The sequence below is a fragment of the Myotis yumanensis genome, unplaced genomic scaffold (genome assembly GCF_028538775.1).
Source record: "Myotis yumanensis isolate MYYU_CA2020_CCGP unplaced genomic scaffold, mMyoYum1.0.hap1 SCAF_17, whole genome shotgun sequence".
Taxonomy (NCBI): Eukaryota; Metazoa; Chordata; class Mammalia; order Chiroptera; family Vespertilionidae; genus Myotis; species Myotis yumanensis.
The window spans coordinates 22277176-22294691 of record NW_027223768.1 but is presented as its reverse complement, the minus strand read 5'-3'; the positions used below and the strand labels follow the sequence as shown (position 1 = coordinate 22294691).

Genomic DNA, 17516 nt, shown 5'->3' with positions numbered 1-17516 from the left:
ACATTAAACAAAGGTGAACAAAACTATACAGAATAAAAAACAACATCAATGAAAACCTTAACAATAAATACCAATACTTACACAACAAAATGGACTATTAGCACAATAAAGATAACACACAGTCACACAGAGAGACAAAGGCCTCAACTACCAAAATACTATTTTGTCTCAATATGTCCTATTTTTGGCCTGGAAAATCACCAAACCCTAAGCAGTGGGTTTATTTTCTCCCCTTCTCCCTCCCTCCCTCCCTCCCTTCATCCTCCCTTCCTTCATCCTCCCTCCCTCACGCTTCCATCCTTTTCACACTGGGGTACCAGTGTAGGAAGCTCCTGGATGTGGCTAACCGGGCAGCAGCTCCTAAGGCAGCAGTGGCTGTACTTCGAGGAATGTAGAATTTCTGAGAAATCTGGTGCTCAGGAGACAAAATCAAAGAGAGCTGGTCCATGGCTCCATAGCTCTTATCTTTGAACACTGTGATAGCATGGCTACTAGAAAAATCTTCATTCTTTAGGCTCTCTGGAGAGCTTTCCACTGAAAAAGAAAGAAAGCACAAGTCTTTTCAAGGGATTCTCACACTACCTTCTCTCTCCTATTCTAGATCTCTACTGTGTGTTACAAACATCTTCTGTTAGGTGGTGATAAGAACCAATGGCAAATCAGAGAGGATCAGACTTAGAAACTAATCAACAAATGGAAAGGAAATGAGGATGAGGAATCACGCTTTGAGATCAAATAAACTCCTGTCTGGATGAGGGCAAAAAGAGAGAGTGAAAAAATGCACCCTGAACAAGGAAAGGAAATTTTCTTTCTAGGGCATCTCACATGAAACAGATTGGGTATAATTCCAATTCCAGGGAAGAGTCCTGAAGTGCTCCTATTTCCTTCCCTGGGCATTGTCTATTGCCAAAGCGGTCCCAATTCCAAGTCTGTGGCAGTGTAAAAATAAAACTGATCAAGATTGTGGTTGCTATGAAGTTCTAAAAACCAGTTATTAGCTGTAACATGAATTCTTTAGGAATTAGTATCAATTAAGAAGAAAGAACCTTTTTGGTGAAGGGATTAAGCAGTAAAAATTGGCAGTTGTAGACTAATCACACAGATGTGGATTGCAGCATGGAGAATATATCAATGATGGTGAGATAATGAGGTGAGGGGCCAGGCAGGTACTTAGGGCAGCAGGGACCACTCTGTAGAGTGCATGGTGTTCTGGCCACTTTGTGGTACATCTGACACTGGTGTGAAATGGTACTGAATGTAAACTGTGGTTGAAAATTATATATATCTATATATATAAAAGCCTAAGCAAGTGGCCGACCGGCTGACCATCCAGTAGCTATGACATGCACTGACCACCAGGGGGTAGACGCTCAACGCAGGAGCTGCTGAGCGACAGCAACTTTGCAGAATGCCCTCTCACACTCCTGGACCCCTCAGGGGATGTCAGACTGCTGGTTTCGGTCTGTGCACCGGACCTCCGACATCCCCCGAGGGGTCCCGAATTGCAAGAGGGCGCAGGCCAGGCCGAGGGACCCCACTGGTGCACAAGGGGGAAGGAAGGAAAGAAGGAAGGAAGGAAGGAAGGAAGGAAGGAAGGAAGGAAGGAAGGAAGGAAGGAAGGGCCTTTTGAATGAAATAAATTGCTGGGAACTCATATTTTTCAGAGTTCCAATATCCAAAAAAGGGAATGCTGGGCATTCCCACATGTGTACTCTAGACAGTTCTACTAAAAGTAGCTGCTCTATGAAGTACTTATCACTTGCCTACCATGAGAGAAGTAGCTTTTTCCAGCATTCTGCTTCCTTTAAGAAAGTCCTGCTTTAGAAAAATAAAAATCTACGTGAGCTAGACAAGGCTCTATTGTGCAGTCCACTATATAAACTTTTCACACACTGGCATCAGTATGCTGACTACATTTTGAAAGCACTGCTCTATACCTTAAAAACAGAGATTTTAAAAAAAATTCAGAGAAGCCCTGTTTACTCAGTGGATAGAGTGTCAGCCTGTGGAATGAAGGGTCCCAGGTTTGATTCCGGCCACAGGCACATGCCCAGGCTGCGGGCTTGATCCCTGGTGGGGGCATGCAGAAGGCAGCCAAACAATGATTCTATCTCATCATTGATGTTTCGATCTCTCTCTCCCTCTCCCTTCCTCACTGAAATCAATAAAGATATATTTTTAAAAATAATAATTTAAAAAATCAGAGAAAATAGCAGGTATAATTCAGTATTTTATTCACTTCTGCATCTTTAGCACTAGCTACAGTAGTAGCATGTGGTATATGTTCCATACATTTCTGATTAATTAATTATATTCAAGATTTGACATGTTATTCTAAAAAGTAAAACTGCAATCATTAAAACTATAATTGATGCCCACAAGAGAGGAAAAAGATGGTGTGTTCTAAAGCAAGAATGTGGCTTGACAGGAGGTCTTCGGTGAGCTCAGGTTTCCAAAAGTATAAAAATATCAAAGCAGGGTCACGTGATCAAAAATTTAAAAGAGCAGCAAAACTTCTGTTTCCAGACATGATGTTAATTTAACAAGGATTGAAATACAAACTTCCTGCTTTAAACAACTGGAGAACTGAACAAAATATAGGAAAAAACAGCTTTCGGACCTGAACAACAAATGTGCAGGACAGAGATCCTGAAGAGGAGGTGAAAAAACAAAGTGAGCCCAATAAGTGCCTCAGCTCACTGCAGACGGCTTCCAGGCTGCAGTACAGGAGGAAGAATCCACACTGAGGCTGGAGGTCTTACTGGGCTCAGAAGACTGAGTCTGGAATTTGGGAGGAAAGTATCAGAGATGGAGAGAGAAGCAGCTGGCAGCCTGCGAGAGGTCCCTTTGAGTCTTAGGCCAAGCAGTGATCTGGCCACAATGTAAAATTAATAGTGTCTACCATCCAATAAAAAATTACCAGTTATGCAAAGAAGCAGAAAAAATGACCTGGTATCAGGAGAAAAATCAACCAATAGAGGCTGATTAAAAAAATGACAGAGATGCCAGAATACAGAAATGATATATATGCTAGAATCGCAAGACAAGGGTATGACAATAGCTGTTATACGGAAATGCCAAGTTTTCAAGAAGGCAGAGGAAAAACATGACTATGATGAGGAGAAAAATGGAAGATATACAAAAGATCCAAACCAAACCTCTAGGGATGAAAAACATAGTTTCTCAGATGAAAAATATATTGAATGGGAAAAGAACATATAACACATGGAACAAGAAAAAGTTAGTACACTTGAAGACATAGTAATACAATCTATCCAAAATGAAACACAGAAAGGAAAGACTGGGGAAAAAGAAAGTGTATTAGTGAGCTGTGGAACAACATCAAGTGGTCTATCACAAGTGTAATGTGAAAACGGAGTAAAAGAAGGGGGGAGGGTGATTGAAAAAACATTTAAAGTAGTAATGATTTAAATTCTTCCAAATTTAATAGAAACTATAAACTTACAGACCAAGAAGCTCAATGAACCCCAGGCAGAAGAAATAGGAAGAGAACCACACCAAGGCACCTCATAATCAGATTGCTGCAATAATGAGAGGAAAATCTCAAAGCATCCAGAGAAAATACCACATTACAGTAGTGTCCCCCCTTAACCATGAAGGATATGTCCCAAGAACTCCAGTGGATGCCTGAAACCACAAATAGTACTGAACACTATATATGTGTGTGTGTATGTGTGTGCGCGTGTGTGTGTATAATTATGACAAAGTTTGATTTATAAATTAGGCACATTAAGAGATCAACAACAAGAAATAATAAAATAGAATAATACTAACAACATACTATAATAAACGTTATGTGAATGTGGTGTGTGTGTGTGTCTTCCTCTATCTCATAACGGATCTGATAACGCAGATGGCTACTAAGTCATTAAAGGGTGGTTAATGCATACAGTGTGACTGTGCTGGAAAAGAGATGATTCATATCTTGGGCATGAAGAACCAGGATGGCATAGGATTTCATCATGCTACTCAGAACAACATGCAATTTAAAACTTATGAATTATCTCTGGATAACTGAAATCATAGAAAGCAAAACCACGAATAAGGGAAGACTATTATACAGAGGAACAAAAATAAGAACAACAGACTTCTTGTTAGAAACAGTGACAAGCAGAGTGACATCTTTTAATGCACTGAAAATTTGTCCACCTATAACTTTATATCCAGAAAAATAATCTTAAAGAAATTAAGGAAAAATAAAGACTTTTTGTAATGTATGAAAGCTGAGGGAATACACCAGTAGCAGACCTGTACTACAAGAAAATTTAAAGTTCTTCAAGCAAAAAAAAAAGAAAAACAAAAACGGATGGAAAGTTGGATTTACAACAAGCATTGGCAAACTACAGCCGGTGGGCCAACACCAGCCTATCACTTGTTTTTTTAAATAAAGTTTTATTGGAACACAGCTATGCTCATTTATTTGCATATTACCTATGGCTTCTTTGGGGCTATATTACAACATAGTCCATATGGTCTATGTAAATATGGTCTATTTACTTTCTGGCTCTTTACAGAATAGGGTTGCTTTAAAAATCAAATATCCTAATTTACACAATAAAATAGAGAATACTAGATATAACAGACAAATGAATGAACAAAAAAGAATTTTCTCATTTTCAATTTTTTAAAAAAGAAAATTGTAGCAAAAACAGTAAGAATGGAGTTTGAGACTTACAATATATGAAGAAGTAAAATATATAACAATAGGTCAAAGGCTGGGATGGGAAAAATGGAAGTATGCTATTATAGTGTTTTCATACTATTCACATGATAATAGACACTGATCCTTATATCACACCATTTGCAAAAAATCAATGAATTGGATCACAGACCTAAATGGAAGGTCTAAAATTATAGAACTTTTCTAAGAAAATATAAGAGAAAACCTTACTTGGGTTAGCAAAGATTTCTACAGAGAATGAAAAAAAAAACTCAAAACTTTAAAGAAAAATAAATCAACAAATCTGACTTCACCAAAATGAAAGCTTTTGTTCTTCCCAAGATGCTAATAAGGAAATTAAAAGGCAAGCCACAAACTGGGAGACAATATTTCCCATATTATATTTGACAAAGGATTTATGTCTACAATAAAGAATATTTTACAAATCAAAAAAAAGGAGATAGCCGAAACCGGTTTGGCTCAGTGGATAGAGCGTCGGCCTGCGGACTGAAAGGTCCCAGGTTCGATTCCGGTCTAGGGCATGTACCTGGGTTGCGGGCACATCCCTGGTGGGAGATGTGCAGGAGGCAGCTGATCGATGTTTCTTTCTCATCGATGTTTCTAACTCTCTATCCCTCTCCCTTCCTTTCTGTAAAAAATCAATAAAATATATTTAAAAAAAAAAAAAGGAGATAGTCCAATAAAAATTAGCCAAGCCCTGGCTGGTGTTGCTCAGTGGTTGGAGTGTTGGACAGCACACCAAAATGTTTTGGGTTCGATTCCCAGTCAAAGGCACATGCCTGGGTTGCGGGTTTGCTCCCTGCCCTGATCAGGGTGCATGTGGGAGGCAACCAGTTGATGTGTCTCTCTCACATCCATGTTTCTCCTTCTCTTTCCCCTTCCTCCAGTCTCCCTTCCTTTTCTTCACTCCCTCCCTCCCTCCCTCCCACTCTCTCTGAAAAGCAATGGAAAAATATTCTCATGTGAGGATTAACAACAAAAAAAAAAATCAGCCAATACTTGAACAGGTAATCCACTAAAGGAGATATACAGATGGCACATAAGCACATGAAAAAATTGTCAAAATCATTGGCAAATAGGGAAATGTATATTCAAACCACAATAAGATACCACTACACACCTACTAAAATGGCAAAATTTAAAAAGATTGATGATATCATGTGTTGGCAAGGATGTGGAACAATCACAACTTTCATACGTTGCTGGTATAAATACAAAAGGTACAGCCACTTTGGAAAACATTTGGCAGTTTTTAAAAAGAATGCAGTGACCATATGTAGTGGAATGGTGCAGCTTGACCACTCTGAAATATGTACTAAAAAGAAATAAAAAACATTATATCTACACAAAGAGCTGTATGTGAATTTCACAGCTGCTTTATTCATAATGGCACAAACCCTGAAACAACCTAAATGGCTATCATCTGGGGAAGAGATAAACAACCTATAGTATATCCAACACACTTGGTTACTATTCAGCGATAAACAGAAACACACTTTTGACACTAGTAACAACTTGAATGAATCTCTAAAACAGTGGTTCTCAACTGTGGCTGCACATTAGAATCACCTGGGAATCTTTTTAAAATCCTGATGTCTGGGCCTCATCCTCCAGAAATTCTGTTTCTTTGTTACTAATGTTGTGGCCCCACCCCATAAGAAAGAAACAGAATTTCTGGAGGATGAGGCCCAGACATCAGGATTTTAAAAAGATTCCCAGGTGATTCTAATGTGCAGCCAAGGTTGAGAACCACTGCTCTAAAACATTTTGCTAAATGAAAGAAGTCACTTTCTTCTTCTTCACACATGAAAATTATAAACTTGATGAAATTCTAGAAAAGGAAAAGTAACATGCCAGAAGCCAGCAAGGAGGGGGCGGGAATGACTGCACAGAAACACGACAAAACTTTCACATTGATGTAAACATCCCATATCACAATTGTGGTGGCAGTTATGAGACTGTATACATTTGTCAAAATTCACAGAATTGTATAAATCAGAAAATTTTACTGTACATAAACCTGACACCTCCCGAACTGCAGGAAGAAAAGAAGAATGGCAAAGTGAAAGGGAACAACTGAGCCCAGGACTTGAGACAAATGCTAAAGTCAGCATTTTCCAATTCATGTTCTGGGACAGATACTTTTTTTTTAGCAACGTGGTGAGTCACATTTGTCAGTTTTATGTAAACCTACCTGAACCAGAGTGTTTTTCTGGGGAATCCACCATGGTCGGGGGGGAGTCGAGTGCTGCTGCGGAGAGCTGAGCCTGCTGTGGCTGCGTTTGGACGCTGTGCAGCTCGCCCGGGCTCCCTTCTGCTGACTGCTGGGGCTGGATAAGAGAGATGTAGAACTCTTCCAACTTGGGCAATGGGGAAGAAGAAGAAGAACCTTCTGAATTTGGTTGCTGCAGAATGGGAAAAAGGACGCAAAACCATGGAAAGTAACTGTTAATATAATGGAAGGATTAAGCCTGTTTTGTTTCCTTATAAATAAAAAATAAATATTTTTATATCATAAATTTTAAAAATCATTTTTAAGAATCTAGATACTTTCTGGAAAAAACAAGTCCACTAACTTAGTGACCATCAAAACATTCACTGAACATATATTCTGAGCAAACATGGCACCTACCAAGCACTGCCATACACAGCTAAGGAAGAATGGCAGGGAACAAGAGGCAGTGCTAGGTTATTTGCAAATGTTTCTTCATTTCAACATCGCAATGACCACTTTTTGGTTAGGTGTTATGTGTTTGTATTACAGAGAGCTAGAGTAAGTTATCCAATGTCAATCAATAAATGACAAGACAGAGATTTGAACTCAGTCCAGTGTGTGCTCTCTGTGCTCAATCACATCACTTTCCAGGAAGATGTAATCCTAAGGAGCTCACAGTCCTGTTAGGGAAACGGTGTGTGCTGCAGCTAGCCATGAAGATGCATTAACTGCAACACAAAGCAGTTAAACGGAGGGCTCCTCAGAAGAAGTGACACAATGGAATATTAAGAAACCATGGCTTCCAGAAACACCAATCAGAAAGGATATATGCACCCCTATGTTCATAGCAGCACAATTTACCATAGCTAAGATTTAGAAATAGCCTAAGTGCCCATCAGCAGATGAGTGGATTAAAAAACTGCGGTACATCTACACAATGGAATACTATGCCGCTATAAAAAAGAAGAAACTTTTACCATTTGCAACATCATGGATGGACCTGCAGAGCATTATGCTAAGCGAAATAAGCCAGTCAGAGAAAGATAAAAATCACATGATCTCACCCATATGTGGGATATAATGATCAACATAAACTGATGAACAAAAATAGATCCAGAGACAAATGGCAGGGGTTGGGGGTGAGGGTTAGAGATCAACCAAAGGACTTGTACACATGCATATTAGCATAACCAATGGACACAGACATTGCGGCAGTGGGGGCTTGCCCTTGGGGGTGGGAGGGAGGGGGAGGCCAATGGGGGGGAAGGAGACATATGTAAAACTTTAGAAAAAAAACAAACCATGTCTTAAGAGAAAAAGACGAATGTCCCAAAGAGAGACTGAATTTGGGCTAAGTGAATGGAGTACCAAATTTTCACATACAAAACCACAAATTGTCCTGCTGTTTTCAGGAAGCTCAAAACATAGTTGAGAAACAAATGTATTTTGTTCCGGGGTTAGTGCGCCTGCCAAACAACATGAAAGAAAACAGGCCTAAATAACAGGACAGATATAGAGCTTAAAATTTACAGCTAAGTTATTAAAAATACCTGTTTATGTATCCCTAACATAGATGCTTAATCAATCTTAATTTTAGGCTCAGGATTTTCTTCTTAAGTATTAAGTTCACTGAATTTTTAAAATCAACATACATTGTATATATATGTATTCTATAAAATGCTAAGGGAGGGATCATTAACCAGAATTTTACTTTCTAAAAATGAAAGCACTTTCCTCATGCAAACCTGTGAAAATAACATTCACTAGACATTTACCTTTTGAGTGCTGGTTGTCCCAGTATTTTTTTCCTGAGCACCCAGTCCTTCTTGTTTTTGAGCTTCTACTTGCATTCCATTCACAAGGCCTAAAGGCTGACATGAATCATCCCATGTGTCTTGTGTAGAAAAACACCAATCCTACAGAGAAAAAATTGCAACAATAAACTGAGAAATAGTGACACATGGCCCAGACAGAGGATAACTTGGGCAAAGTAAAAACAAGGAGTCAATGTATATTAAACAAGAAAAGGTACTTATTAATTTTCTGTATCAGTATGACTTTTTCTCCTTTCATTATTGATTGATCCATACCCAGTATCCTGAATTCCTCTGAATACACAGATCTCATAAACACAAATGAGTTATTTGCAGTATTTTCCTCAATACTGTTTTCATGGCTAGATGATTTTTCATGATCATATATTACTGAAATGGCATAAATTAGAAGGAGCACCTTAACTGCAGATATTCTTTTTCATAACCGGTGGGAAATAAATGAAAATTTAAATATCTAGTTACGACCAATATTAGCAAATGTTCTCTCACTGCTGACATCCAGAAGTTAAGTCTAATTCAGCAAAAACAAAATTAGGGAAAACAGTTTACTTATAGACCCTAAGGCCCTAACCAGATGCCAATGATGAAACAAAAATCATGACTGAAAGGGCAGATAGGCACAATAAGTCCATGGTTTATTCGTCCCTACTTCATTCTATCCCCCTTCCTACCATAACTAACTACCAGGACAGGGCATCAAAAGAAAGTCAATTTTATTGTATGCTGGATTAAAAAAAAACTGTGTAAAAGAAACTTTATTTTTTTAAATTATCTTCTGATAAATCATTTTGAATTGAAGAATGTATGGCTTTCTTGAGGTGTGAGCAGTTGAGTTTACATGTGCTTTTTCAATGATTCACTTTGTTTTCTCAAGGATCTAACCTTCTCTGGCATTTCTTTACATGACAGGTATGGCTTCTTTCCACCACGGCTGGAGGTAAATAAGTGGGAGGCATCACCCTCTTTTCCCATTTTAGCTCGCAAAGGTAACCAGTTTTCATCCCAAATATCATCACCTATGGTCACTGACTCCAGGCATGGCATTCCAGTGGGGATCTCATCCTAGAAAGTATCGGAAGACAGAAAAGCTTTAATTTATAATTCCTATATGAGCACATTTTAAAATTTAGGTTTATAATTTTTTCTGATTCCAGGTAAAGATGGCAGTTTGAATACACAATTTATTACTCTCTCCCTCCTGAAATATCACCAAAATAAAATAAAGAAATTTAAGGTATAAACTCATGGTCAAAGGGAAAAAAAGAACAGAAAATACCATCTACATTCTAGATACAGGAAAGCAGACAAGTGACAGCTGATCAGCAGTCCTGAGACAGTAGAACCCTGAGCTTGCAGTGGAAAAACTAAGAATAAACCCAAATTTATACCACTGATACCACAAAAGTGCAGGAATTGGCACACAAGTTTTTTTTTAAAGGGGGTAATGTGGAAAAGAAACAAAAGCACTGGTTGAAAAATCTGAGTAAGAAGCAATTAGATTCAAACAAAACTGAAACAGACTCATAGACACAGAGATCTGACTTGTGGTTGCCAGGTAGTCTGGAGTGTGAAAAAGATGAAGGGATTAAGATTACAAATTGGTAGTTACAAAACAGTCATGGGGATATAAAGTACAGCACAGGGAATATAGTCAATATTATTGCTATAACTATGTATGGTGCCAGGTGGGTACTGGAAATATCAGGGGTACCACTCTGAAAAGGATATGACTGTATAACCCAGCGGTTCTCAACCTGTGGGTCGAGACCCCTTGAGGGGTTGAATGACCCTTTCACAGGGGTCGCCTAAGACCATCGGAAAACACATATATAATTACATATTGTTTTTAATCACTGTGCTTTAATTATGTTCAATTTGTAACAATGAAATTGGGGGTCACAACATGAGGAACTATATAAAAGGGTCGCGGCATTAGGAAGGTTGAGAACCACTGGTCTAACCATTATGCTGTACACCTGAAACAAATGCAAGACAATACTGAAAGTAAACTGTGATTAAAAAATGAAAAACGCAAAAAAAAAAAAAAAAAGCGGTAGTAGTTAGAGCACCAGATTCAAGGACCCCCATCTCAAGGACCCAGAAAGCTACAAGTCTTCCTCCCTCTGGAAGGCCAGAGGGTCTTCAAGAGTAAAACTGCGGATGGAGCACAAAACTATACATGTGTTAAAATCGACAGGACAGGGCATCAAAAGAAAGTCAATTTTATTGTATGTTGGGTTAAAAAGAAACATTAACACAAGAAAATAGAAGCTATGCAGGGAAGGAAAAGTTGCCATAACAAACTACTTGGCTGTGAACAGCATTTACAGAGTCATAACTGTAAATAATGAATGGCCAGCTAACAGAAAGTTTGTTAACTGTATTAGTGAGATGGTGGGGGGAGGTAAAAAGGATATGGTTGTGTGTGGTCCATACACACACAGTTAACTGAAAAATCAATAAATAACATAAGCATGTTATGTAATGAAAGAAACAGAGGTAAATTCCAAAAGCAGCAGCTGAAAGAGATGAAAATGATTGCTCTGTGAAACAGGAAATGTAGGGGGAAGAGTTATGGGGGACTCGAAGCTGTGTGTTCATAAACATTTGACTAAAATAAATATGTCCTCCAAAAAAGTTACCAGCATTTTTTCCTGATGCGTTTTCCTAATACTGTTTCTCAACTCTAGTTTCTAATCACTACGTAATTCTTGAAGATTGCTCAAAGCTACGGGGTAGTGACGGACACACCAAAGCCAGATAAGGCCCTTTCTTTTTTGTGATCAAGACTATGTTGCTTCTACTTTGGTCTTGGTGACTGCTGAAGGGAGAATTTATAATTCATCTGTGGCAGATGCTCTGACTGCACTGAAAGCAACAGTAAGGTTTAAAGAGCTATTTCATTCCAGCCCCCTTCACTTATGGATTATTTGTATTACATTAATTACATTAAAAAAATCTTTCCTTCTACCTCATTTTCTTCCTTCAGATCCTTTAGCTTAGGGATAGAACACTTTGTATCTTCTTCATAGCTCTTATCTTGAGTTTTCAAAGAGCTGAATTCAGAATCCTTTAATGGCTTCTTTGACTCATATTCAAAGTCAATGACAGCCTTTCCATCATTAATATCTTGCTAGTAGATATGAAAGATAAATTATTATTATTTTTGTTAATCCACACCTGAGGATATTTTTCCCATTGCTTTTTGGAGAGAGTGGAAGGGAGGGAGGGAAAGGGGAGAGAGAGAAACATCAACATGAGAGACACTGGTTGCCTGCTGCACGTACTCTGACGGGGCAGAGAGCAACGCTCTAACCACTGAGCACACAAGTCAGGGTTATTTTATTTAATTTTTAAACTAATGCTGTTTCCAAAAGCTATTTGGGGAGGGGAGGAATATTTTGCTGTGGTTCACACAAATGCTACATTGTTTTCTAACTTTATTCATGACCCTTGGATTTCCCATCCTGCTAAACTAGTTCACGCCAATAAACATTTATTTAGTACATATTATGAAATGTGTACAAGGGAGCTCTGTGAATTTAAAGATGAGTGCAATAGGTTCCAGCTCTAAAAGAACTCAAATGTAGCAGGAAACACACAACTGGATAATCACAGTACAACCAATAGTGCAGATCCCTCTAAGTGCTAGAACTGAAGTATTATCAGGGAAGGGGGATGTTTTGAGAAGATGCAATAAAGAATTTAACACAAACTGTTGGAATCCTTAAAAGAAGAGAGGGAATTACAGGGAACTTGGTGTATGTGTGTAGCATAAAAGAGTATTAATATGTTAAAATATAGGCTGGATGGAATAGGGGAATTTTAAGACTTCTCTCTTTTGCAGAAAAGATGGCCTTATTTTATTTCTAGGGCTGAACTATGATTATTTGAAGACATAAACAGAGTGACGATAGTATATTCTACATATATTAGAGGTTGAATTCAATTCATTATTTAAGAATCAGGAAGTATAATTGTTCTAATCAAGTAATAATGACTAAGAAAACTTCAGGCTTAAGAAAAGTCAAACAAGCCCAATTAATTTTAACGTAAACTAGAAAGAAAAAAAAAAACACTTTATATTGCTTTAAACATGCAGCAATAGCCCTCGCTGGTTTGGCTCAGTGGATAGAGTGTCAGCCTGTAGACTGAAGGGTCCTAGTTTCAATTCCAGTCAAGGGCGCCTGCCTGGGTTGCGGCCTTGATCCCCAGTATGGGGCATGCAGAGGCAGCCAATCAATGATACTCTCTCATCACTGATGTTTCTATCTCTCTTCCCTCTCCCTTCCTGTCTGAAGTCAATAAAAATATATTTTAAAAAACATGCAGCAATAAACTTTCACACATATTTTTCAAAGCCAGTTAATCTCCCCAGTAGTCAAATTTGCTTTTTCTTTCTCTTTTTGCAATAACTAGTGTCTACTAAAAAATACAATCATAGCCCTAACTGGTTTGGCTCAGTGGATAGAGCTTCAACCTGTGGACTGAAGGGTCCCAGGTTCGATTCTGGTCAAGGGCATGTACCTTGGTTGCGGGCACATCCCCAGTAGGGGGTGTGCAGGAGGCAGCTGATCGATGTTTCTCTCTCATCAATGTTTCTAACTGTCCATCCCTATCCCTTCCTCTCTGTAAAAAATCAATAAAATATATTTTAAAAAATACAATCATATTAATAATTTTAAAGTCACAGATGTAAAACATACTAATATTTTCATATTTTATTAAATGAAAATAAGTCTATTATGTCTAGAAAACCACTTTTTTGGCGCTCCAATTTGAACACACCCTATATTCTTAGCCCAGTCCTTGCTGTCAGGAGGAATATAAGACTCAAAGGACATGTTTATTTGTTCACTGGTTGAAAATCATTTAAGTTCTTACTATGTGCTTCACTTATATGTAAAGGGGAGATATGAAGTACCAACCTGGTAAAGTGGTTTTAAAGATAAATTAACTAGTACATGTGAGTACTTACAACAGTGCCTACCACACAGTATGAGTTCAATAAATGTTGTTGTTTTATGTTATTACTGCTACTGGAATAATAATAATATTTGTATTGCTGTGGGTGGGAGCTGCACAAAGGTTTACAGAGAAATGAAAACATAAGAACACCCGAAGAAGCAGCTGAGGAGTGTCAGCATTTGGACTGGTGTAGGTGAAGTCACAATTGCACCAAGGCAGCAATGGAATTGAGTGGAGAATTCGTGCAGGAGGAAGCATTACTCAAGCAAAGGCTGAAACCAGAAATTTATGAAAAGTATCAGTAACTGTCTCTCACTAGGTATTTCCTAGGTTTGGAAAGCCTCAGTTTCCTTACCTATAAAATACGATTATTATAGTAACTACGTCACAGGGACTTTATGAAGATTAATATATCATACTTCAAGTTCTATATATAGTGTTTGGCATATAGTAAGCACTAATTAAATGTTAACAATAAAAATAATTATAATCATATTTGCAAAAACCTATTACCAGGGTATATAAATCACTCTCTTTTGACTGTGGACTTATCTCTCGGTCTTCATTAAAATAGTGGTTCTGGGAAGGACAACCAAGTGCTGTCAAGACATCCTCTGGCCCTTCACTGGATTTAGTGTATAAAGTTAAAGGATTGAGTTCGCTGAAACCCTAGGATAAAATAAAGAAGAAAGTGTTTAATTACTCAGAGAAAAGTGAAAAAGTTAGCACTTAATAATTTTCAATTGTTGTGTAAATGTATTATCTTCTAAAATTAATAGTTAAAAATAATGAAAGTTTTTCCTAGTCAGAAAAATTCTCAACATCAATATTAATGGTAATGCAAATATTGCTGTCGATAATTGCAAGATAAGAGAGTACTGTTCTTCTCTAAGTACACCTGAGAGAATTAATACTTCAGGGTAAATTCTCAATTATTTAAAATACAAGTATTCATAGTCTAAAGGACAGGAAGCTAACTGCAGTTGTTTGTGGTCATCTGAAAATGAAGAGAGTGCTCTGCATTGAGAAGGCAGGAATCTCACAGGTATCTAAGACTAGAGAATAAATCAAGTAACCTTCTGTATTAAATTGTCTTATAAATTCTCTCATACCTGTTGAGATTAAATAAAACAAATTACAAAATACTGCTCCACCTTAGAAGGGACATTTTCTCGGCATACAATAGCATGGCCCTCTGTTCTCAAGACATGATGGAAATAGACGTCTTCGTTTGAGGATGTATCACACAAAAAAATGTTAAGGATCCCATCTATGTATTCATCTACTACCCCAACTAATGGCTTCAAACCACACAACTTCTGGAACTGCAGAATGGCTCTGGATGTCCAACATTCCTGAAATAGAACCAAGATATGAAAATCACATGTTAAAATCAAACATGAATTACATATAGTAAGCATATGCAAAAGTGAATTCCCAATGAACTAGTTTTTCTTTTTTGTCTCATACCTTGAGGTCCCCGTCAAGCCCCGCCGGGCAGGGGGTGTGGCCTGAGGTACCCCAGCCTGGTGCCAGGGCAGGGGGCACAGCCTGAGGTCCCCGTCAAGCCCCGCCGGGCAGGGGGTGTGGCCTGAGGTACCCCAGCCTGGTGCCAGGGCAGGGGGCACGGCCTGAGGTCCCCTGTCAAGCCCCACCAGGCCGGGGGCACAGACTCAGGTCCCCTGCCCCGGCCCAGCGCCACGCAGCTTCAGGTCCCTGCTGATTGCTCATGAAAGCTCGTTACGGGAACTCGGCCTCCGCTGTGGGCGTAGCCATCTTGTGTTATGGAATCCCTGCCTCCGATGTGAACGCAGCCATCTTGACCGTTATGGCATGATGGTCAATTTGCATATTCACTCTTTATTAGATAAGACTAGAGGCCAGTTGCACGAAGAGATTTATGAAATAGGCCTTCCCTTCCCCTGGCTGCCAGCACCGGTTTTCCTCTGGCACCCAGGACCCAGGCCTTCGCTCCGGCCGGAGCCTTCAGTCTTCGCTCCGCCACTTCGTGCCTACGTATGCAAATTAACCGCCATATTTGTTGGGTTAATTTGCATACTCTCCCGATTGGCTGGTGAGCGTAGCGGAGGGATGGTCAATTTACATGTTTGTCTATTATTAGATAAGATTTACTAAGCACAAATCATGTTCCAAGCATTGATCTATGCACTGGTGAACTAGTGAACAAGATAATTTCCCTGACCTCAGGAGCTCACACTTTTGTATGTGAACAAATAATACCAGATAGTGTTATGAAGATAAAATGAAGTCACCATGAATGATGGAAGTGGAAAGGTGCACTTTAAATTGGCGGGTCAAGGAAGTCCTTCTTGGGGAAATAACATTTGGGCTTAAAACTGAACTTTTAAGCTTTAAACTTTAAAGTTTTAAAGTTTAAAACTTTTTGTTGACAAAAAGGAGCCAACCATGAGAATTCTTTGCATAAACTATTCCATTGATCAGAAAGGGCAAATCCCTAAGGCCAGAAGCCCTAAGTTCAGGAAAGAAATAAGAAAACAAAGCAAAGAGAATCAGTAATGGTAGTGATCTGGCAGATATGAGAGTAATGAACATTGGCTACAAGTGGGTCACGAATTTAGTGCTGAGCTTCATGATGTAAGTCAGGGCTACAATGCACCCTTAGAAAACAATCCTGAATATTGACTTGCACAAAAACCATACACTGCATACATCATTTGTAATACTAAAATATCAGAAACAGATTGAATGTCTAACAATAAAGGGATACACAGGCCATGATGCACATTTACCTAACAGATTACTGTGAGTCTATTAAAATTGAGAATTATGGTAACATCAACATATTTATGCTATCATACAGAGTGAAAACATGAATTATGAAATAACAGGACTACTATTTTATGAAACGCTCAAGACTACAAAAGTCCTCACCACAACAACCAATAAGCTAACCTGAAAGAAACATACACCAAATTTCTAAATTTAATGTGTTTAGTGGTAAAATTATACATAATTTTTTTTCCTTTTTCTTTCCTCTTTACTGTGTTTTTTGGATTAAAAAGAATTTTAAAGGGAAAAATCCATGTATATGTAAGCAACTGATAGACAAATATAGTATAATAATATGTATGATATGTACAACTAAGAGTTCCGAGGGAAAAACATATATAAGGTACATAAATATAACTATATAACAGTTAACAAATTTAACTACCTGGGTGAAAATGCCTCCTGCTTCCATCCCACTACAATCGTTCCCACAAAGATATTACTAGAGAACCTTTAAAAAACATAGATTGACTGTGGCAGTTCGCCATGGATACCCTTTAGCTGCTCCCCAGCATTAAAGGACAATGTCCAGATTCCTGAACAGGAATATGGATCCCCCTTAGGTTTCTGTCTATTTCTCTGACCATCATTTGCCATGCCCCAACTCCAGCTCATTCCATATTACGTTGCCAAACAGAACCACTTCAAACTTCTCCAATTTGAGATGTTTTGTGCTGTTCTCATTTTGCCTGGAATGTCTTCTCTTTTTTGTCCAGTTATAGTCTTAATCTTCCTTCATAATTCCACTCAAACACCACCTATATTATGGGGCCTTCCCTAATTACCTTGAACAGAGATGTATATTCTTCCTCATACACCTCTACCATACACAGCAGAAATCTCTATAGCAAATATGGCACAGTACAATTATTTTTATCTACACATCTGTCCTCTATATTTTCTACAATGATTTATTTGAGGGCTTATTCCATGTTTTATTTTTGTATCCTGAGAAACTAAATCTGTTCTTGGCATCACATGTTTT

The 17516-nt window shown here is 38.4% G+C and overlaps 1 protein-coding gene across 2 annotated transcripts in view; it reads right to left on the bottom strand.

Moving 5' to 3' along the window:
• Positions 1–286: 286 nt before the first annotated feature.
• The window catches only part of TDRD5 (tudor domain containing 5), a 42072-nt gene continuing 24842 nt past the window's right edge, over positions 287–17516 (bottom strand). Inside the window, exons 12-18 of one of the 2 annotated variants that reach the window (XM_070396126.1) lie at positions 14875–15075; positions 14234–14389; positions 11724–11885; positions 9635–9814; positions 8693–8833; positions 6897–7107; positions 287–534 (exon numbers count right to left, since the gene is read on the bottom strand). In XM_070396126.1, the coding sequence (XP_070252227.1) occupies positions 287–534; positions 6897–7107; positions 8693–8833; positions 9635–9814; positions 11724–11885; positions 14234–14389; positions 14875–15075 (1299 nt within the window). The remainder of the gene's footprint in view (positions 535–6896; positions 7108–8692; positions 8834–9634; positions 9815–11723; positions 11886–14233; positions 14390–14874; positions 15076–17516) is intronic. The other variant, XM_070396127.1, reaches the window with a different exon arrangement.